The sequence below is a fragment of the Balaenoptera borealis genome (assembly GCF_965194805.1).
Source record: "Balaenoptera borealis genome assembly, chromosome: 7".
NCBI lineage: Eukaryota > Metazoa > Chordata > Mammalia > Artiodactyla > Balaenopteridae > Balaenoptera > Balaenoptera borealis.
This window is the reverse complement of record NC_138864.1, coordinates 49,246,943-49,267,203: the sequence shown is the minus strand read 5'-3', so window position 1 is coordinate 49,267,203 and position 20,261 is coordinate 49,246,943. Positions and strand designations below refer to the sequence as shown.

Genomic DNA, 20,261 nt, shown 5'->3' with positions numbered 1-20,261 from the left:
TAATAGACATATATGCCTATACATATACATCTATACATAAGCTAGTTAATACTTTTATAGCCTTATATAACTAATAAAATAGTTTCAAATTCAGTTGCTTGGTAGAGATCCAAACCATTTCTTTTCTGTAGGTTTTATATTTATTTTATTCCATATTTTAAAGATGAGAAATCTGAAGTCCAGGTCAGTGTTCTTTGCACCTCCATACCCACCCAACATTAATTCCATTTGTAGCAAATGAATTTCTTCTACTTAACAGGATTTTCTTTTTGGTCCTCTTCTGTATCTTGACTTATGCGTAGAGTTTGAATTAGGAAAGCACCAGAACAAGTATAGTGAGGTAAATTGAGCCTTAAATGAACTGGCTAAATAAACTGAGGTAACTTAGTCTAAAGCTTTAAACAGCAAAGGGAATTTTTATCTATTTTTTTTTCTCCTTAAGAACAGTTTGCTAGAGATTCAAATTAAAACAGTTGAGAAAAGAGATGGTTGAACACAATGTAAGAAATCTTTAAGCTAAATTATAGAACTGCTATCTCTATTTGTTTTTGGTTGAAAAAATTTTATAAGATGACAAATAAAAGCTTAACTTTGTGAAGAACAGTAAATAACCCCTATGAGGGAGTAAACAGTAACATTAGAAGAGTTGAAGCTAAAAGTGATTATACTCATCCTCTCTCCTCCTCCTTCCTCAAGTGAATGAAAAAGAAATATACGAAAATTGTTTGGGCTCACTGATAAACCATTTTAACTACATAAGTAAATAACTCTTAATAAGTTGGACCACATTTTAATTTCTGACCTGTTGGGTGGTATATTTTAACATGACAGGGACAAGACAAGTCTCCAGTGTTTTTTCTGATAAAACTCAGCCGTAATCACAGAGCTCAGTCTCCGGGCATAGAGGCTACTTTTATGGGTTAGTCATTTACTTTTTAGAAGGTCGAGCTGAAATCACTGTTTAAAGTACTAATTAGCACTAATTGTAGAGAGTTTCAGGATACTTCATGAAAGACCCGACATCATGACATTTCTCCTTTTGACATTAATAAATGTGCATGAATTTCTTCAGTGTGTCATAGGTATTAAAATGATAGTAATGTTTCTAATACAACAATGTTGTTGTGTTTAGAAAAAGCTTCTTTGCGGCGCTTTCAACCAGTTCTTCCATTTATGGCATGAGCTGATGCCTGTAAACGCTCACTCAAATGCACTGCAGTCAGTAAGCTCAGGTTTCATTAATTATCCATTTGGAAAATCATCTAATCACCCATCAAAGTACACCTCTGTTCTCATGTAACTGAATTTATAGAATTAAGAATTGAAAACTTAACCTCTTAAAATAACATTTAGAAAAAATATTGTTGTATTTACATAAGTCCATGTATGAGCTTTATCATCTTAGAAGACCAAAAAAAATATTTCTTGCCACTTAATTTAATTGCCATCCTTTATCAGTTCTTAATAGCACTGTCTTCTAAAGAACCAGATGGTTCTCCAGTTTATATGGAAGAAGGACCATGGTCCTACTTGCCCAAGGAAATTTTGTTGTTTAACTTAACTTGGGGGAAGCTATTCATGTGATTTAGGTTTATGAAAAAGAACTATTTTTATTTAGTGCACACATGTAGGTCAAAGCAGCTCGGAAGTATTTTAATGTCATGTTCCACGGTTTTATAGGCCAGAGGATAATAAATCAATGAGAAAGGAACAAAAAACAATAATAGAGATTCCTGTGATTTTGTGGTTAGGCATTTCAAGAGTCTAAACATAAAATATCTTTATTATCTCAAGATAATTTAGTAAAGACTGTGCCACTATTAAAAGGTCATGATGTTTCTCATGGCTTTAGATAAGTAGTTATTGAATCATTCCTCAAATTGCTAATGATCTGAAGCGCTGGAAAACATATCACATAGTAATCAATCACCATTCTAACACTTCATGTACAAAACTGTAGCATAATTAGAGATATACATTTTACAGCATTTGAAATACAATTATTTTTGTTCTGAATACAGTTATTTTTGTTTTGATGAGAGATTGTCAATGAGAAATGCAAATGAGATATTTTATGGAAGCGTTGGCATCAGTACAATCCCTCTTTGTGGATCAATAATTTGTTCTCAAAATGAAGTAAGTCACAGGCAGGCAATACTATAATATTCAGCATGCTGAAAAAAAAGCAGGTGGAAGAGATGTATCTTACTTTTTTAATATACATTTATGTTTTAGGATAAGTTTTCATGTTAATTCTTGGAAATTTTTATTAACTTTATTTTTCCACTTCAGATTGCTCGTATAAACCATTAACACATTTTCTGGTAAAGCGATGTAGTTGTTATCTTGTGGTAGCATGTTAGAACTGTAAATGGTTTTGCCCTTGAAGAAAGAATCAACGTTAGATAGTTCTTCATAGCATTCCGTCTCCTAGTCCAGCAGCACTATGTAAAAGTTAAATGGTATAGAAATGAGAAAATAGGAGGTATCTGTGTTTATTTTCCAGTGATCTGATCTGATTTTAATTCTTAGGCTATCATGTTTTCATAGCCTGTAGGTTAGTCAGTGCTTTTAAATTACTTCTTTCTCTTTATACTCACTGGTTATCAAACCTTCTTCTTAGCTAAGAGCATATAGGCAAAATATGTTTTGCTGCCCCCATAAATTTTTGAAGTAATAACTACAAAAAGAGTGATTTTAAACATAATAATAACTGGATGTTGGGAGATTAAAAGGAAAAGAAAAAGGAGGTCATCCGTACCTTTAAGCATTCTCTTTTCTCTTAGGAAAATGATCAAGAAAACGTAGTTTTGAATGAAGCAACACACCAGTGAAGAAATATATCTGTAGTCTTGTACAGAAATGTGTTTTTCTAATGAAAATGTAAAATCTAGAAATGACAAAGATGGATGGATGGGAGGGATAGAAGGTAGACGGGAGGAGGGAGAAATACACATCCATATGTATAAAAAATGATCACCTTAAAAACTTCTAAGAGGGCTTTCTAAAATACCTTATACAGATTTTAGGAGAGAAGAAATTAATCTCTTTGGGCCATTCCAAAAAATAGAAGGCAGTATGTGTTGCGCAGACTGACATCTCTGATGCTTCTGTCCAGCGAGGTGGAAACTAGTTTTCTGCTTGGCTGCCAGCCCAAGAGCAATGACTTTCAGCAAGAAAACAAGACAAACTGGGACAAGAGGCACATTAAGGAAAAGCTTAAAGATGCCTGATGAAATATTGAGCGCCACTTTCACAATATTAATTGGAGAACATTTTTGCCTCTGCTACTAGACTTTGAAAAATAACTTGTGTGTGACTTTTAAATATGTTCTATTACTTTGTTTTCATTTTCTGACTAATAACGTCTTGTGATTCAGTTTCTCACTTTTTTCTTGCTACTAGAATATTACAACAATTAAAGAACTACTTTAAAAAAACAATTTCAAGTACATTCACAAATGGTAAATTCTCTCCCATAGCTGTAGAGACTCAAGACTGTTTATTGATAAAGGTGTTTATATTTTTTCAGTGATTTGGTGATATTTTCATAGCAATGATAATACTGCTTATTTGGAGTTTGATTCGTGGAAATAGTTATTAAATTGTTCCACAGGACTCTAGTTGAAGAAATTTGATGGCTTTATTTGGTATGTGCCAGGCACTGTGCCTTATTGCAATGCCTAGTGGATTCTAGATGTTTTATCAGTTTTCAAAGTATTTTTCCATGAGTGGTATCATTTAGAATTTCATTTTCACAGGTCACTCCTCCGTTGTCTTTCATTTTTCTTGTATATCTTAAAGCAATAGAAATTACTGAGCCCTTGCACTCAACATTTGGAATGTTTTAGCTGTGTGTAAGGGTAAGGGTGGAATGGTGGTAAATAATGGGTCTATTTTGGGAACACATTATTAATGATACAATGTATAGGTTAGAATGCTGAATATTTTTATATTCAACTGCTATTTTGTCTCAAAACTGGAAACTGTAGATATTGGGGTAGGGAGACCCCTGGAAGGTGAATTAATGCTTTCATTGACATTTCAGAGAGTGAAACTGTTTCTAGTCCTTTTTCAAGGAAGCACGTGTAGTCATATTTTCCAGCTTGCAGCCTTGTGTTTATCTTACAGCTTCATCTTCATCCTCCATCCTAACTTTCCAAAGTTAAAGGAGTATGCTAACCAATGTTCATATATTTTAAAGAGCTGTCTTGTTTGAAGGGGAAAATATCCTAGACATTTCATCTACCTGCCTAATACTAAGAGCCATAGATCTTTATAGACAGATAATGTTTACACCCTAAGAAGAAGGAATGACCAGGTACAGAGCAGAAGTAAAAATACCAGAGAGCACATAGTATGTATGAGTAGTATTCTTCTTACCAAGACAAAGACTTACTCTCATATTCAAAGTAAATGCAGGCCCTGAATGAGGAGAACTCCCAATAAGGTGAGACAGATGACTCTGAGAGCATTTTCTGTCCTCCAGTTCTGTATTCATACTGCACAATTGAAGGGCAGGGGCCATGTCTTACTCATAATCTCAGTAGTCAGTACAGTAAACAATAAGCATGTTCTCAGATTTTTTCACTAAGCCATCAGATAGGTGTTTTTGGTGTTTATGGTTACTGTTTCAATTCTTTTTTCTTAAATTATTTTTAAGATGGCAAGGATTTCTCGATTTTAAAATTGAGGTCAGCTATCCAATCGATCTCCCTTAGTGATTCTGGTAATTAATTTCTCAAACTAAATACCTGTATTTCCTCCTAAGTTTGTAATCCCTTTTTAATTACACCATTGATCCTTCTTTTGAACTCAGAGTAAAAAGCAACTTTTAACAAAGATCTAGCATTTACATAATTTTTCAATCAGACTGGCAATTCATTATCCTCTGATTTTTCCTTAGTTATTGCAGCTGTGGAAAATTTCCCAAGATTTTTATGAGGTTAAGCTAGAAAGATTAATCTTCTGCACTGAAGAGACATTCTTATAGTTTTAGGCATCTATTTTTTTCTTCCTGTTCTCTAATAAAACTGTGTTTTTTAAAACTTGGTTGAATATCTTCTGCGTATTAGTTCATGTTAATCCAAAAGGTGAGAATTATCCTATCAAATACAGGGATTAATTTTAGGATCATAAAACAAATTTATAACAAGACAAAATAATCTAATACATTTTATTAATTTGCTCAGATTGTTACCATAGCCTGTAATATCTCTCTTTCTTTCACCCTTTATCCCAAGAGCTCTCTTTTTCAAGACATCATCGATGTCCCTGTCTTGTCCATTCAGACTAAGGCACTGTGACATACAAATACTAGCAGTCTTCATCAGTACGTAAGCTAAATGACAGTAGATCAGTGATCTCTTTCTGAAGACATCATCTTGTATATCCTCCGACATCAGTTGTTTTCAACCAGTGACTGTTTTGCCTCCCTCTCCCCGTAGAGATATTTGACAGTGCATAGTGGCATTTTTGATTGACAGGACTGGGGTAGGATATGCTGATGGTATCTGGTGGGTAGAGGCCAGAGTTTCCACTAAACATCCTACAATGCACAAAACAGCCATCCCAACCCCGACATAGAATCATCTGGAAAAAATGTCAATAGTGCCAAGGTTAAGAAACATTAATTAGTTACTTATATTGATGCTGGACCATGAATAGTCATAGTCTGCATGCAGATCCCTGGCAAATTATATGAACACTTTCCATTCTTAAGTCCAAAACTTTGTTGGCGACTGTGTCAAGGGACAATGTAAAATGTTTTGCTGAAGCCCTGCGAGATTGTATTTTCTGTTTCTATGTTATCTATGTGGACTGCCACATTATCATTGAAGGAAATTAAATTGGGCTGTCACAGTTTTCTCTTTGACGAAGCCACAGTGCTTGCTACCCAGTGCACTGCATTGCAAGTCATTGCCAGTGATTGCACATTTACAGTTTGATGGTTTGTGCTGGTACTTCACATGGTATTGGAGTTAATTTGACCACTATGTAACAACCTGGGTTGCCTTTTCCATCTGTAAAAAAATAAAGAAAGAAAGAAAGAAAAGGAAAATGAATGAGTGGAGATTTTAATATAGATAGATTTCAAGGGCTTTATATAGTATATATATAATACATATGTAATTATATATAACATATATAGTATATATTTTACATATAAATTATATATATGTAATATATTTTACATTTAAATTTTATTATTTGCTTCTCTATTTTTCCTCTTCCTGTTTGCATAGAACCCCTCTCTGTATGTGTTTCCATCTCACAGGTATTAATGCATCACCAGGCTGAAGTTAAACCAGATAATCCTGGGTGTTTCTATGAAATTTACATTTTATACTATTCCCTCCACATAGAAAGTATTCTCCTGTTTAAGTCCAGTCCCTTCTTCAATACCCAGGCTTTCTGCTATGTCTTAATCCATCTTTCCTTGCCCGAGGTGAAAGTAAATCCTTCTTATTCTGGGTCCCAGTACACTCTTTATGTACTCCTCTAGTTCACCTTCTGACTTTTTATATAGATGATCTTTAAGAGGTTATGTTTTCTCTAGAAAATTATATGATATTTATCTGTATCAAAATATCTTATTTATCTATAAATCTATGTGGAATTATACTGTTTGGAAGTGAATCTACATTTCTCATTATCTAAAAGTACAGGGACTTCATAAAAATCATTCCTGCTTAACTGAAAGAACAAACTTAAAAATTGAAGATATTATCATGACGAACATTGATTTCCAGTAGCAGGTATAGCTTTCTGTATTTATAAAATGAAAAATACATTCCAAAGTCTCTCTAGTGATACAGTGATTTAGAAGAGTATCTCTGATATTGACGTAAGAGCTATTTAGCAAAAGGCTGAGGTAGTTTCTTCATACAACATCCTAAAAAATATTCCTGATTCATGAGTTTTTTGAGAATAAGGTTTGTGTTCATTCTATCTCTTACCTCTTAGCTCTGTGCCTTTATTATCTAGAAAAATGCATTTTAGAATTATACTAAGCAAACTCCTGGAATAAATAAATAAATTGAATTTTGCCATATTTATTATATATAGCAATCGATGAATAATTTTGGTCTAGCATCTATTTTTGCTTGTTCAACTTTTCTCATTCTTAGATTGAGCTTAGATTATTTTAATAGTGGGATAATGCACATATGTATATTTAAAGTCCTCAGGATAGTGTATCCATATACCTTAGCTATTGTTATTTTTATTAATAACCCTGACACCTCAGAACAAGGAAAAATTTATTTCCTTTACCATATAAGATGCGTGGTGTAACTGGATTCCCCCAAGGAGAATGTTTAAAATAACTTTGGACAGCAAAACTTCTGCTGGAGCTTGTTTGCTTCTTAACACTGTTACCTCCTAGGTATTGCAATTGAAATTAGATTTTCTTCCAGTCTTCCTCAACCTCCATTCTATTCTTAGGACTTTCTGTTCTTTTCCCTTGGTCTGTTATTTGCACAGCTATTTTAAAATATTTTACAGTTACTTAGTACAATTATTTTTCAGATTAAGAGCACCAGATCTGTCTGAAAACTTTTACCAAGCTAGTCATCAAGGAAGGAAAATCTTATTAAACACCAAGATTTTTCTAGATTGTTGTTGTTGTCTCTAATCATGGCCTCCAACTGCATCACCTTTAATTGTGATAAACTTTCTTTTATACATCTCTTGATCTTTTCTAAGCAATTATATTGTTTTGTTTCGATTCTCTGTTTTGGGGTTCTCTACTCTTATTTTACATTATATTGTTTAGATTAGAGTTAAATAGTCAGTTTAGAAGTTATTTATTGTCTTAAAAGGCTGTTCTTTTTAAATTATAAGTTGGCAATACATCACTTTAAATTCTCTACTATATTTCTGTCTGTCCTCTGGATTATAACTAATCTAGATTCTTGTTTTAACTGATTTACTCCTTAGCCAAACCAATAATGTAACAATAAATACTGACCTCCTCTACATATAGGAAAACTGAGGCCCAGGGAGTTTAAGGAACTTGCTGAAGGTCTCACAGCTGGTAAAGGCAGAGCCAGGATTGAAACTCTAAGTCTGGCCTGAGACACTAAGCTTTCAATCAGTGTTACACTTCCTGTCATTTGGGAAGAATATGGTTGAGACCTTGATGAGTCTCCAACTTTGTTATCAAGAAAGAACAGCAAAGCTATTTCGATTTGTGGAGACTGAGTAGTTAGCTAGACTAACTCAGTAAGTATCTAGCTTCTACCAACCAACTTTGTCACTTGTTTCCATGACTCACATCCGTGGCACACAAAATATTAATAAACATAAGTCGTGGATCATTAAATATTTGCAACCCTGAAAGATAATTAGAAATCCCTAATACCTGGAAAGTTTCTTTAACCTAGGATTTTATAAAACTGCAAAAAAATGAGCATGACTAAGCACACTCCCTCAAGTGAGAACTATAAACTGTTAAACATAAAGTTAAGAGAAATTGCATAAATGTATGAGCAATAAACAGTAAGAACTACTATCAGTTTCCAGTTCATTATAACCATTACTCTTAATACTATAGTCATTTTTACAGTTCCTCGTAGGTTTATCTTTCTTGTGTTTTCGTATCTTTCCTCTCATTCCACACAGTGAATTCTCGGAAATTCACTTCTTGATTCAGAATTTTTAAAAATAGTAACACACCAAAAAATCACAAGTTCTTATTTTACCCTTTCATTTCTTCATTCTTTCATTCAACAAATATATGCACCCATTTAATGGATGCCTTCAGTTTTTTTTTTTAATTAATTTTCAAAATGTGTGTGTCCACCCCAGAAATTTCTTTCATTCTCTCTATTTACTCCATTCCATTGTTACCTTCTCTGTTCTGTGTGCTTTCTCTCTGCATCAGCTTTTAGTGTTACATTAATTCATGCGCATTTTTCACCTCCTTTGGTAGGGAGGAGAATTCTTACTTTCAAAGTAAGACTTTTCAAATGTCTTCATATTATGCAGTGCCATTACATTTTCAGAGTAATGCACTTAAACACTCTTTCTCAAACAATTTCACAACCACAATCATGTAGTACACATGAACATCTTAAATTTGAAAACTCTTAATGCATATACCAAATCTACCAAATGCTAGTCTAGGAAAAGAAACAGTCATTAATTTCAGCCTCCTATTGAGCTCCATTGTATTCAGAGAACTGAAAAGATTATTGTGAAAAACTTTTTATAAATAGAAGACATATATGTTAGTATTTTGGAAAATTATTAAGTAGTTGTAAGATTTCAATTTTAATTTTATTACTATTTTATTATGGTCAGTTGATATTAAAAAGCATAACATGTACATTTATTCAAAAAAAGTTTTTTAAAATATTTGGAATATGAATTTACTAAATTCCACAGTTTTCTGTAGAAATAAGGGGATTTTACAAGGAAATAATACTTAATGGCTGCCTACAATGTGTACTAAATATTTTACACAAAGGTCTCATTTGCTCTTCATAACAACCCTATGACTTGATTGTGAGTATTAAATACAATGAAAATAATTGAGGGTGAGAGAGAATAAATAACATGCCAAACAGCTGCCTTTGTAGTTCCAATTCCCCATATTCCTTGAGATTTCTCTGTGAGGATGAATAAGCTACGATTTCAAAATCACTCTGCCATATTTTACAAACTCACAACATTTATTCATTGTGAATTTGCATTCAGATATTTAAAATTTCAGAAATACACATAAACCTCAATTGATCTTTAGGATATTGCTTCTGATTATAATTTCTATTAAACAATTAGGTCGATAAATGGAGCAGAAAAATAACAGAAAACAGATAAAAAACACCAAGGTAACAAATTTGGGAGTAGTAAAAAGGCAATAAAAGTACAAGGTCTTGGACAAATATGATATAATTAATTAGACATAATTCCCATATACTTTTTGTTATTTTGGGGTCCTTGATTTTTGGTGATTGGGAAAAAGGGAAGAATTAAGGTCTTTGTATTATTAGTAAGAAGAAAAAAGTAAAAAATATGCAACTAGAAGGCAGAAGGCCTGAGATCTAGTTGTGAATATGCTGCTACATGGTTGGGTAACTGAGTATATCAGCTTACTTTATTTATAGTCAAAATGGTCTCTCATGTCTTCTAATATTCTAAAATTGCATGATTCTCAAGACCAGTGATTCTTAGAATGCAAGTTTATGACAAATTAACCAAATAAAATTGAAAATATCTGACAAATCACTGATAAACTTAATCTGATTTTTTTTAAGATTTTAATGAGTTTTTGAAGTGTTTATAGTCACTTCCTTTTGCTTCATGTAGAAGTTACTAAAGCATTAAGAAGAAGCTGAAATTACTAAAGAATAATAGCATTGAAAGAAAATAGAAAACTCAAATAGTCAGAAAAATATTGAAAGATTAAATAGGAAATTGGTTCAGATAACTCTTGGGGGAAAAAAGACAGTAGCGAATGAGAGGATTTCATTTCAAAACATTTCATGATTGGAATAGGAATGATAGTCACTTCAGGGGGTGAAAGTAGGAATGGGAAGATAGAAGCAAACAATTGAACAGGACAATGAGCATCTTCAACAAATATAACTTAAACTTTAGATAGTTAACACAAATACTCTGGGCATACCTTCAGTAAGTAATACTATGTATCTTAAATAGGGTGGAAAATGAGTTTTTAAGAGTTCTCCTAAGAGTCTAACTAAAATATAATCCTGCCTAGCAGTGTACTCTGTGCTCGATTTCAGAACTCAATTCTAATGTTACAAAGTTGTAATAATAAATAATCAATTTACCAAGAAGAGGAAAATTATTTTTCAGTTAACTGCATTTGTGACTAATACTTGAAATTATGTGTAGAATTTTTATTTTATTATGTGCTCATAGCTAAAACATATATGAACTCACTTTTATTTAAATGTAAATTATGGTTTTTTTGACCTTTTACTTTTTTTCCTTGATGATAAAGTACTGTATTTTGTTTACTTAATTACAGACAAAAGGTTCTCAAACCATGACACCCTCTGGCACTCAGAAAAAAGTGAAGAGAACTCTGCCAAACCCACCTCCCGAGGAGACCTCCACAGGAACTCAGTCAACATACAGCACAGTGGGCACAGTTTCCAGGAGAAGGATCTGCAGAACCAACACGATGGCACGAGCCAAGATTCTCCAGGATATAGACAGAGAGCTCGATCTTGTGGAGAGGGAATCTGCAAAGCTTAGAAAAAAACAAGCAGAACTTGATGAGGAAGAGAAGGAGATTGATGCCAAGTTACGGTACCTGGAAATGGGGATTAACAGGAGAAAAGAGGCATTGTTAAAGGAGAGAGAAAAGAGGGAGAGAGCCTACCTCCAGGGAGTAGCTGAGGATCGTGATTACATGTCTGACAGTGAGGTCAGCAGCACCAGACCAACCCGGATCGAAAGTCAGCATGGCATAGAGCGACCGAGAACTGCTCCCCAAACTGAGTTCAGCCAGTTTATACCACCACAAACCCAAACAGAATCTCAGCTAGTTCCTCCTACAAGTCCTTACACCCAATACCAATACTCTTCCCCTGCACTTCCTACCCAAGCACCCACCCCATACACCCAACAATCCCACTTTGAGCAACAGACTCTGTACCATCAGGAAGTTTCACCTTATCAGACTCAGCCAACCTTCCAAGCTGTGGCAACGATGTCCTTCACACCTCAAGCTCAACCTACACCAACACCACAACCTGCTTATCAGTTACCATCACAGATGATGGTGATACAACAGAAGCCCCGGCAAACTGCACTATATCTGGAGCCCAAGATAACTTCAAACTATGAGGTGATTCGCAACCAACCCCTGATGATAGCACCTGTTTCTACTGATAATACATATGCTGTTTCCCACCTTGGTAGTAAGTACAACAGCTTAGACTTGAGAATAGGATTGGAGGAAAGAAGTAGCATGGCAAGCAGCCCAATATCAAGCATATCTGCAGATTCTTTCTATGCAGATATTGACCATCATACTCCACGAAATTATGTCTTAATTGATGACATTGGAGAGATTACCAAAGGAACAGCTGCTTTAAGCACTGCGTTTAGCCTTCATGAAAAAGATCTGTCAAAAACAGACCGTCTCCTTCGAACCACTGAGACACGTAGGTCTCAAGAAGTGACAGATTTCCTAGCACCTCTGCAGACTTCTTCCAGATTGCATAGTTATGTGAAATCAGAGGAAGACCCAATGGAGGATCCTTATGAGTTAAAGCTTCTGAAACATCAGATTAAACAGGAATTCCGTAGAGGGGCAGAGAGCTTAGATCACCTCGCTGGTCTTTCCCATTATTACCATGCCGATACTAGCTATAGACATTTTCCAAAATCTGAAAAGTATAGCATTAGTAGACTCACACTTGAAAAACAAGCAGCAAAACAACTGCCAGCAGCCATACTTTATCAAAAGCAGTCAAAGCATAAGAAATCACTAATTGACCCTAAAATGTCCAAATTTTCACCTATTCAAGAAAGTAGAGACCTTGAACCTGATTATTCGAGCTATATGACTTCTAGCAGTTCATCTATTGGTGGCATTTCTTCCAGGGCAAGGCTTCTTCAAGATGATATCACTTTTGGCCTCAGAAAAAATATTACAGACCAACACAAATTTTTGGGATCATCTCTTGGCACAGGGCTGGGCACATTAGGAAATACCATACGGTCAGCTCTGCAGGATGAAGCAGATAAGCCATACAGCAGTGGCAGCAGGTCCAGACCTTCTTCCAGACCTTCCTCTGTCTATGGGCTTGATTTATCAATTAAAAGAGATTCTTCCAGCTCTTCTCTAAGACTGAAAGCTCAAGAGGCGGAAGCTCTAGATGTTTCCTTTAGTCATGCATCACCCTCTGGCAGAACTAAGCCTACCAGTTTGCCGATTAGCCAGAGTAGAGGAAGAATACCAATTGTGGCCCAGAATTCTGAGGAGGAAAGTCCGCTCAGTCCTGTTGGCCAGCCAATGGGAATGGCCAGGGCTGCAGCTGGACCCCTGCCACCAATTTCTGCAGACACCAGGGATCAGTTTGGATCAAGTCACTCATTGCCTGAAGTTCAACAACACATGAGAGAAGAATCACGGACTCGAGGCTACGATCGTGACATAGCTTTCATCATGGATGACTTCCAACATGCCATGTCAGACAGTGAAGGTAAATTGGGCCTCACACTACCTTGTTACTCTCAAAACTCAAACTCTTGTGTTTCTGCATGTTTAATTTTCCTTCTCCAAGGACGTATTCTACTTTTCTTGGTGCGTCTTTTGCATGTTTACTTCAATTTTATTTCTTGTAAATGGAAATTTTATCTTGTGTATAGATTTCGTAGCATGCTCTTCTTTATTTCTTTTTAGTTTATTCTTTTACTGTTGTTTCTTGGTTGTTTGCTTGATTTGTTTGGTGTCCACTTTTCCAAAACCATTACCAAATAATTGTGTCAATAAAATATGGTCATCCTTTAAATCTATAGTTGGAAATATTTTCATTGTATGTTTCTTTTATTTTTTTAAAAGGCATTTTTAAAGTTATTAGTTTCTTTCAGTTTGTGAAATGATTAAGGTTTTGAGCCATTAAGTACTATTCTGCTAGACTCTGTAATAGAAAATTATTTATGTCATTTTGTGAGATCAGTGTTCATTAATTCAGAGAATGTTCTCTTTTTGAGAACTTTCAAATAAGTCCCTAATGTTAACATAATGTAGAGTTTTATAATTCTACTTAAATAAAAGGTTTGTATTTTAATCTCTTTCACTATGAATGTCATAATTGACAAGTTTGTACATTTTGCATTACATACTAGAAAGCTTAGTACTAAATATGGTTTTGACAATAAATAACAGTATTATCCACATGCTTGTGAATATGTATGAAGCATTGTTTAGATTTTAAAATTGGAAATTTGTACACTGCTTTTGTGAATTTAGCTATTTGAGCTGAAGCCTTCCTTATGTGTTCAGTTAGCCTTTTCCATGGCTTTGCTTTTTGCATTATTCCATTTTTTTTTTTGCCCTAAATTGTCATTACTAGTTTTTCATATTGAACAAGAGATTTATGGCAAGTACATACTTAACTAAAAACTGGTTTATGGTAATTTGCTTTGTTTAGTTATATAGAACCATAAGGATTTTAGAAAATGACCTAGACCAAGTCTAAATTTGAAGACAAGGTTGGACAGGTACAGAGATGTGAAGTCTTGCCCATGCCAAGAGGACTCATGACACTTGGTTCTTTTTTTTTTTCCCCCTCTGTGGTATACATTTGAATGTAGGTGTGGTTTGAGTCCTAAAAATAAAATATTTCTCATCAAATAAAAATGTATTACTTCATGGCTTTAGAGATTGCAGAGCACTAAGTTAATATGAACATCTCTTATTTTAAGTCTAACATTTTCCCTGAGGACTTACAGGAAAATATGTTTTCACGAAAAGGATTTTCTTTCTTCTGTATCTAGACACGAATATGATTTTAGAAGTTCAAATGTAGGTTTGATCAGGACTAAGGTAATCACTGGATCTGAAGGAGAAACTGCTTTTTCTAGTGAAATTCCAAAAGACTAGTCCCTTCCTGATTTGTTTTATTCTCTACAGGCTATTGGATTGACCATTTTTTATTGATAACCAGCCAATTAAATAAAACACTCTGTGTGGTTTTTTTTATTTAGCCGATTGTTTGAATCAATCTACATAGTTAAGTAAGTTATATAATGGAGAAACATTTTTTTTCTTTTTTCACAATCCACATTTTACACACATTATATATGTATATATATATATATGAAATGACTGCTGCAGAAGAATAAAAAGGCTCTTCAATAATTGTATCTGTAAAATAGCAAAGGAAAAGAAAAACTAACAGGTCAATCACATAACTAAACACCTAAAATCTGTGTGTGCATGATGAACATATACCTAGAGAGAATTTGACAAATTGATTTATTCATCACAGATGTTTTGCCAACATAGTTCCAGACATACAGATGTTTCTAGATATTCCAAAATACGGCAGTCATTTACGTACAACCATGTAAAAATAACCAAATTTTTATTTCTCATTTATATGTTTGGATGATGTGTACTCATAGTCATCAAAGACTATGAAAACTTGTTTTGATAAAATATCAAGACACATCAAAAAATACTTATCAAATACAATTTGGTAAGTATTTGGAAATATCATCAGCTTAAAAAAAAGCATGTTAATCTCCAGAAAATTATTTAAACTAATTTGGATGAGACATCATGCAGCATACAAAATTATGAAATACGTAACGATGACACCAGAGAAGTAAACAATTAAAATGAAATTTACACAAAATCAAATTGAGTTTAAATGTATTTTTAAATTAAGCAGACAAGAAATTTAGTCATAAAAATCATGTTGATATAGAATTATACAAAGAAAAACTATAACAAACTGAATTACATATGTGATATTATGTGTGTGAATTGTAGTGATTATCTTTAAAAGATGTATGTTTTAAAATGTTATCTATTTTCTTTGTGTTTGTATCTCATAAGCATATCACTTTTCTTCTGGTGAACAGTGGTCTGCTTTTCTTTTGAAATCTTGGATTCCTTGGGTAATTAAGAAAAAAAGTAGAAAGTGTTTGAATGATACTAAAACAACTTTGAAAAGTATAACATTCCAACAGGCTATTTAGTATCATGTAAACAAAGCAAATTTAACTGATTTCAAATTTTTGTGCTTTCTCTGAACTCAAACTCTAGGTTATAGCCAACAGGATGTTTTTCAGATGTATTCTATATAACTCCAATTAATTTTGAAATATCTCATTTGAGGTATAAGCTAGGTAGGCATAATTTATGTTGGTTACTATTTATGACCACCAGCTTGAAGTCTACACCTTAATATCCATTCCTGGTTAAGAGAAAAACTAAACTAGAAACAGTCAAGTTGTATTTCTACAACCGCAAATATTTTGTTGAAAACATTCTTTCAAAATATACTCCATGTAAAAAAAAAAAAAAAAAGCATCGGTATATACGGTCTTTTAAAAAAAATTCCAATGAAAATTTCATACGGAATAGAAGTAAGCTGTTCGTATAACTATTGTTACAGTCAATAATGTGAATAATGCTAGACCCCAAAATAGCTTTCTTGCATTTTACATTTAAGAAAAGAAAATATCAATGGCTTAAAACGAGGGGATGTTAATCTCCAGCAAAACTATTTAACTTGGAAAATATTATAAAATTTAGTTTTTAAAGTTCGGATCTACCATAGCAGATCAGACAATTGCAGTTATAAACAATTAGCATTTATGTCCAACTTGCTGTAAATGATGAAGACAGAATCCAACATAAGAACAGATTTATTTAATCTGGTTTTTCTTCGTTGATCTACAAATTCCTCTGCAAAGCATGCTAGCCATCCTAACTTGGTTACGTATAGAGTCATTATAAGACATAACAGACAATCAAAGTATGTCATCAGAATCGGAAATAAATTGACAAAATTTATATCAGGTTGAGATTCTGCCTTATCTGTATAGACACAACCAAGGAAACATTTTAAAGGATTGTTATTTTAAATGCATTAAGCAAAGTTGTATATTCAAGTGAAATCATGTAGTGCATTATCCAAGATAGTCATTTATTAAAATCAGTATAGCCTATTTTTTTATGAGAAATATGTAACAAAGATATACAAAAATTAATATAAAATGATTAGTATGTTTGTTGATAATCTAATAAGTTTTAGAGACTGATGGTTAAATAATGGATTTTCTATTTACTTATCAAGTTTATATTAAATATTTCTTTCATAAATTTAGTCACTTGGTGTCAAATTAAAACTATGAAAAACTATAATAAATATTGAGTAGATTGTGAGAAAAGATTGTGTAACTATTAATGAGATTCAAGGGACAAATTAATATTTATTTTAACATGTGCTTATCATAATTAGGATATTTAGCTTTAGTTGATGACTAATTTTCCTATGTTTCATTCATTTCCTGAATATTTAATGAATATTATGGCATTTGCAAGGCATTGTTTTTAGTATTGAGGGAGAAAAAAAAACAAAACAACAAAAGAAGACATGAGCCTTACCCTCAAGCAGCTTAGAGTCTAATAGGGGAGATCAGATAAGTACATATGCAACCACAAACCAGGTATGTATCGTATTTCCTCAAATCTAAGACTGACTAAATTATGAGGCATCATCTATCATTCTGTGTTTATTCGGGGAAAGTGCTGTGGTTAATCAGTGGCGTTGACCAAGATCACGGGAGGTGTAGAGGTGAGTAATGCTGTATATGCTATGGGTTTGCCAGCCCTTCCAGTAAAGAACTAACGGAAATTGCCTGGGAAAAAGTCTTGGGAGAAAGTAGTAGAAGAGAAGTCAGTGATGTAGGCAGAAAGAGACCTGTAATGAGATAGAGAGGAACACTCAATAGTACGGCATTGTAGAAGCTAGAGTTTCAAGAAGGCATAGGTTGATAGCATCATCAACAGATCTTTCAGGATGAGCACCTGAGAAGGGGTACTCCATCTGCCATTTAGGAAGCAAGAATGTATTTCCAGAGACTATTATTTAGGGATCCTTTTACAAAGAATAAAATTATATAAAGTCAAATTCTGTATATTAGGTAAACAGTGATTTGGGGGCACTAAATAAGAAAAAGACCTTGGAAGTACTAAGAACTGAATGGGATGAAGATTTTTAAATAATATTTATATACTCAAATATGGTTGTATTTTCAAAAAAGTATTTTAAGATGTCAAGTTTTGGCACATTTTAAGTACAAAAAGCAGTCAACCAACTCTTTAATTCCTAAATCTGTGATCCCACAGAAAATAATTGTTCAATTTTTAATGAAAAATTCTAATAGATATATTTTTAGTATTAGGCTACCAGGTGATTATGGCACACATGGTCCCAGCAGTGATACCTGGGATTCTCCTAAAAATAAATGCTTTTGTTTATTTATGGATGTCATAGAAATGTCATGTTTTCAAAAAATGCTCACTTGATGTCCAAAGCCATAGTGGTACTGGGTTGATAGGAGAGTGGGAAAATAACAGAATCTTCTGTATTCAAGGAATATATTTTCCTTGGATTTTGGTGATGGGTAGTGGGGAGAGGTGAGGAGGTGGAACTGATGGACTGAGGTTGAATAGAATGACCTTTGAGAAATATTCATTGTTCATTTATTTATTCAATCACTGTCTAAATTTCTTCTTTCACCTAATCTAAATTTAAATTTTGTTTTATTTTGCTTTGAAAAGTTTCACAGGTGGCACATCATTTTTTCTAGGTTATTCCATGGTACAAAATTTTTAACATAATACTGGAAATGATTTTTCTGATCCTGTTGGGAATTGTGCTTGAAATGCATGAATGATTAATGAGCCTGGAGCATGTTGGTACTTCAGAACATCTGCTGCCCTCTGTCATCTGTATTAGTTAGAGTTGCAATGTTTGATGTTTCTTTGGTCTCCAAAGCCTATCACCTGCGTCGTGAAGAAACAGATTGGTTTGACAAACCCAGGGAGTCTCGTTTGGAAAATGGACACGGTCTGGATCGAAAACTGCCAGAAAGGTTGGTCCATTCTAGACCACTCAGTCAACATCAAGAGCAAGTAAGTGCTATATTGAGCAATCTCTTTCAGATTTATTAAAAAAAAAAGATTCATTTCATCCTAAAATGTTCTCAGTTATCCTGCAATGAATGGGACTTTTGTCAGTCAAGTTCACAAATGATTTTTCTTTTCAGTATCTTAAGGTATTAAGTAACCTTACTTCATCAGCCATGACTGACATCGCAGCATAACCATGATGCTTCTACCAAGGCAATTTAAGAGATTTTTTTCCTCTAACAGATAATTAAGTTTGTACAACATACCCAACACTGCCATACACAGAGAATACATGAAGCTTCTGAAGAGTTTACAGAATATTGGGTGAAATAGATTTGGGCAATTTCAGTGTTCTCCAATAACAGTATGTTCAGGTGTCAAGCACATAAGAGGATGACCAAAGCAAGTCAGCTGGGGACAGGGAAGGCGTCAGTTGGGGGTGAAGGGATGATGTTTTAGGGTCTATTATGTGGAAGTGTTTTTTTGTTTTACATTCATTTTTGGATTTTATCTTCAGAACAACTTTCATAAAGTATGTTTTATTAATACCTATTTATAGGTGAAAAACTTAAACTTAGAGGTACTATTCACTATTACATAAATATAATATCATAATTCATGATCTTATTCACTTTAGAACAAATGTGGTGATGTTTGAATTGAATTTTGGTAGATCTTAGGACATTAACAGTTGGGTAACCTGAGGGAGATTCCTCTGGTAAGCCACATGGCCTTAAATCAGTTGCCTTAACAGATCAGATTTTTGTAGACTGTATATTCATTATGATCATTAAAATACCCACAAAGAGATAGTTACTTATATCATGTACATTAACTCCTAAATCATCCCTGTCTGATTAATGATTCATTGATGTAAATGACAACTATATTTTGAACAACAAAGAAGAACCATATGAATTTGCTATAATTCAGTGTTTGTCACATTAAGGTATAAAAGAAAACAAGACTTTTACATGTATAAGTACTGTCTAAAAGATATTATCTATGGTCTTAGATTTGATTTTTTCCTAAGCAGTTTCAGTTTTCATAGACAAATTTCCAGCTGATTAGAATTTTCTTTTCTCAGAATTTTGTTCTAAATTTTTCAGAATTGTTCTGAATGTTTTCTCAGAATTTTATTTTGTTTTTCTAGATGCTATCATATTTTATAGAAATCTGTTCTTCTCTGTATATTGTAAGTATTCTAGATCTAGAATAGATCTAGCTCAGAAGTGAGAAAATTAAAGGATTAAAATCATTCTGAACATGTTTAAAATTTTCAATTTACCTCTTATCTACAATTACTAAAACAATCAATTTGTCAATTGAAAATAATTTCCTTGAATTTTTTTTTATTATAGGAATCTCTCTGTAATGACTTACTTGTTATATCTTACCCATCTTGTTTGTTTCTCTGAAGTTTACTATTTCTGACAAACCTAGATCAAGTTAATGAAAACACAAATCCTTTAAAGAAATCCTAATAAGATGAACTATAAAAACTGAAGAGCTAAAAAAAATAATAACTTGCATACAATTATTTCCCAAAACTTCTGAGGATCCAATCAGAATAGTCTTGTCCAACTAATTTATCCAAATAATATTCTACAGGATATATTTTAAA

At 33.3% G+C, this 20,261-nt stretch overlaps 1 protein-coding gene across 1 annotated transcript in view; it reads left to right on the top strand.

The window, feature by feature from the left end:
- The window catches only part of PCLO (piccolo presynaptic cytomatrix protein), a 384,943-nt gene that overhangs the window by 220,025 nt on the left and 144,657 nt on the right, over positions 1 to 20,261 (top strand). Inside the window, exons 7-8 of the mRNA XM_082398709.1 lie at positions 11,000 to 13,187; positions 18,504 to 18,640. Coding sequence (XP_082254835.1) covers positions 11,000 to 13,187; positions 18,504 to 18,640 — 2,325 coding nt within the window. The remainder of the gene's footprint in view (positions 1 to 10,999; positions 13,188 to 18,503; positions 18,641 to 20,261) is intronic.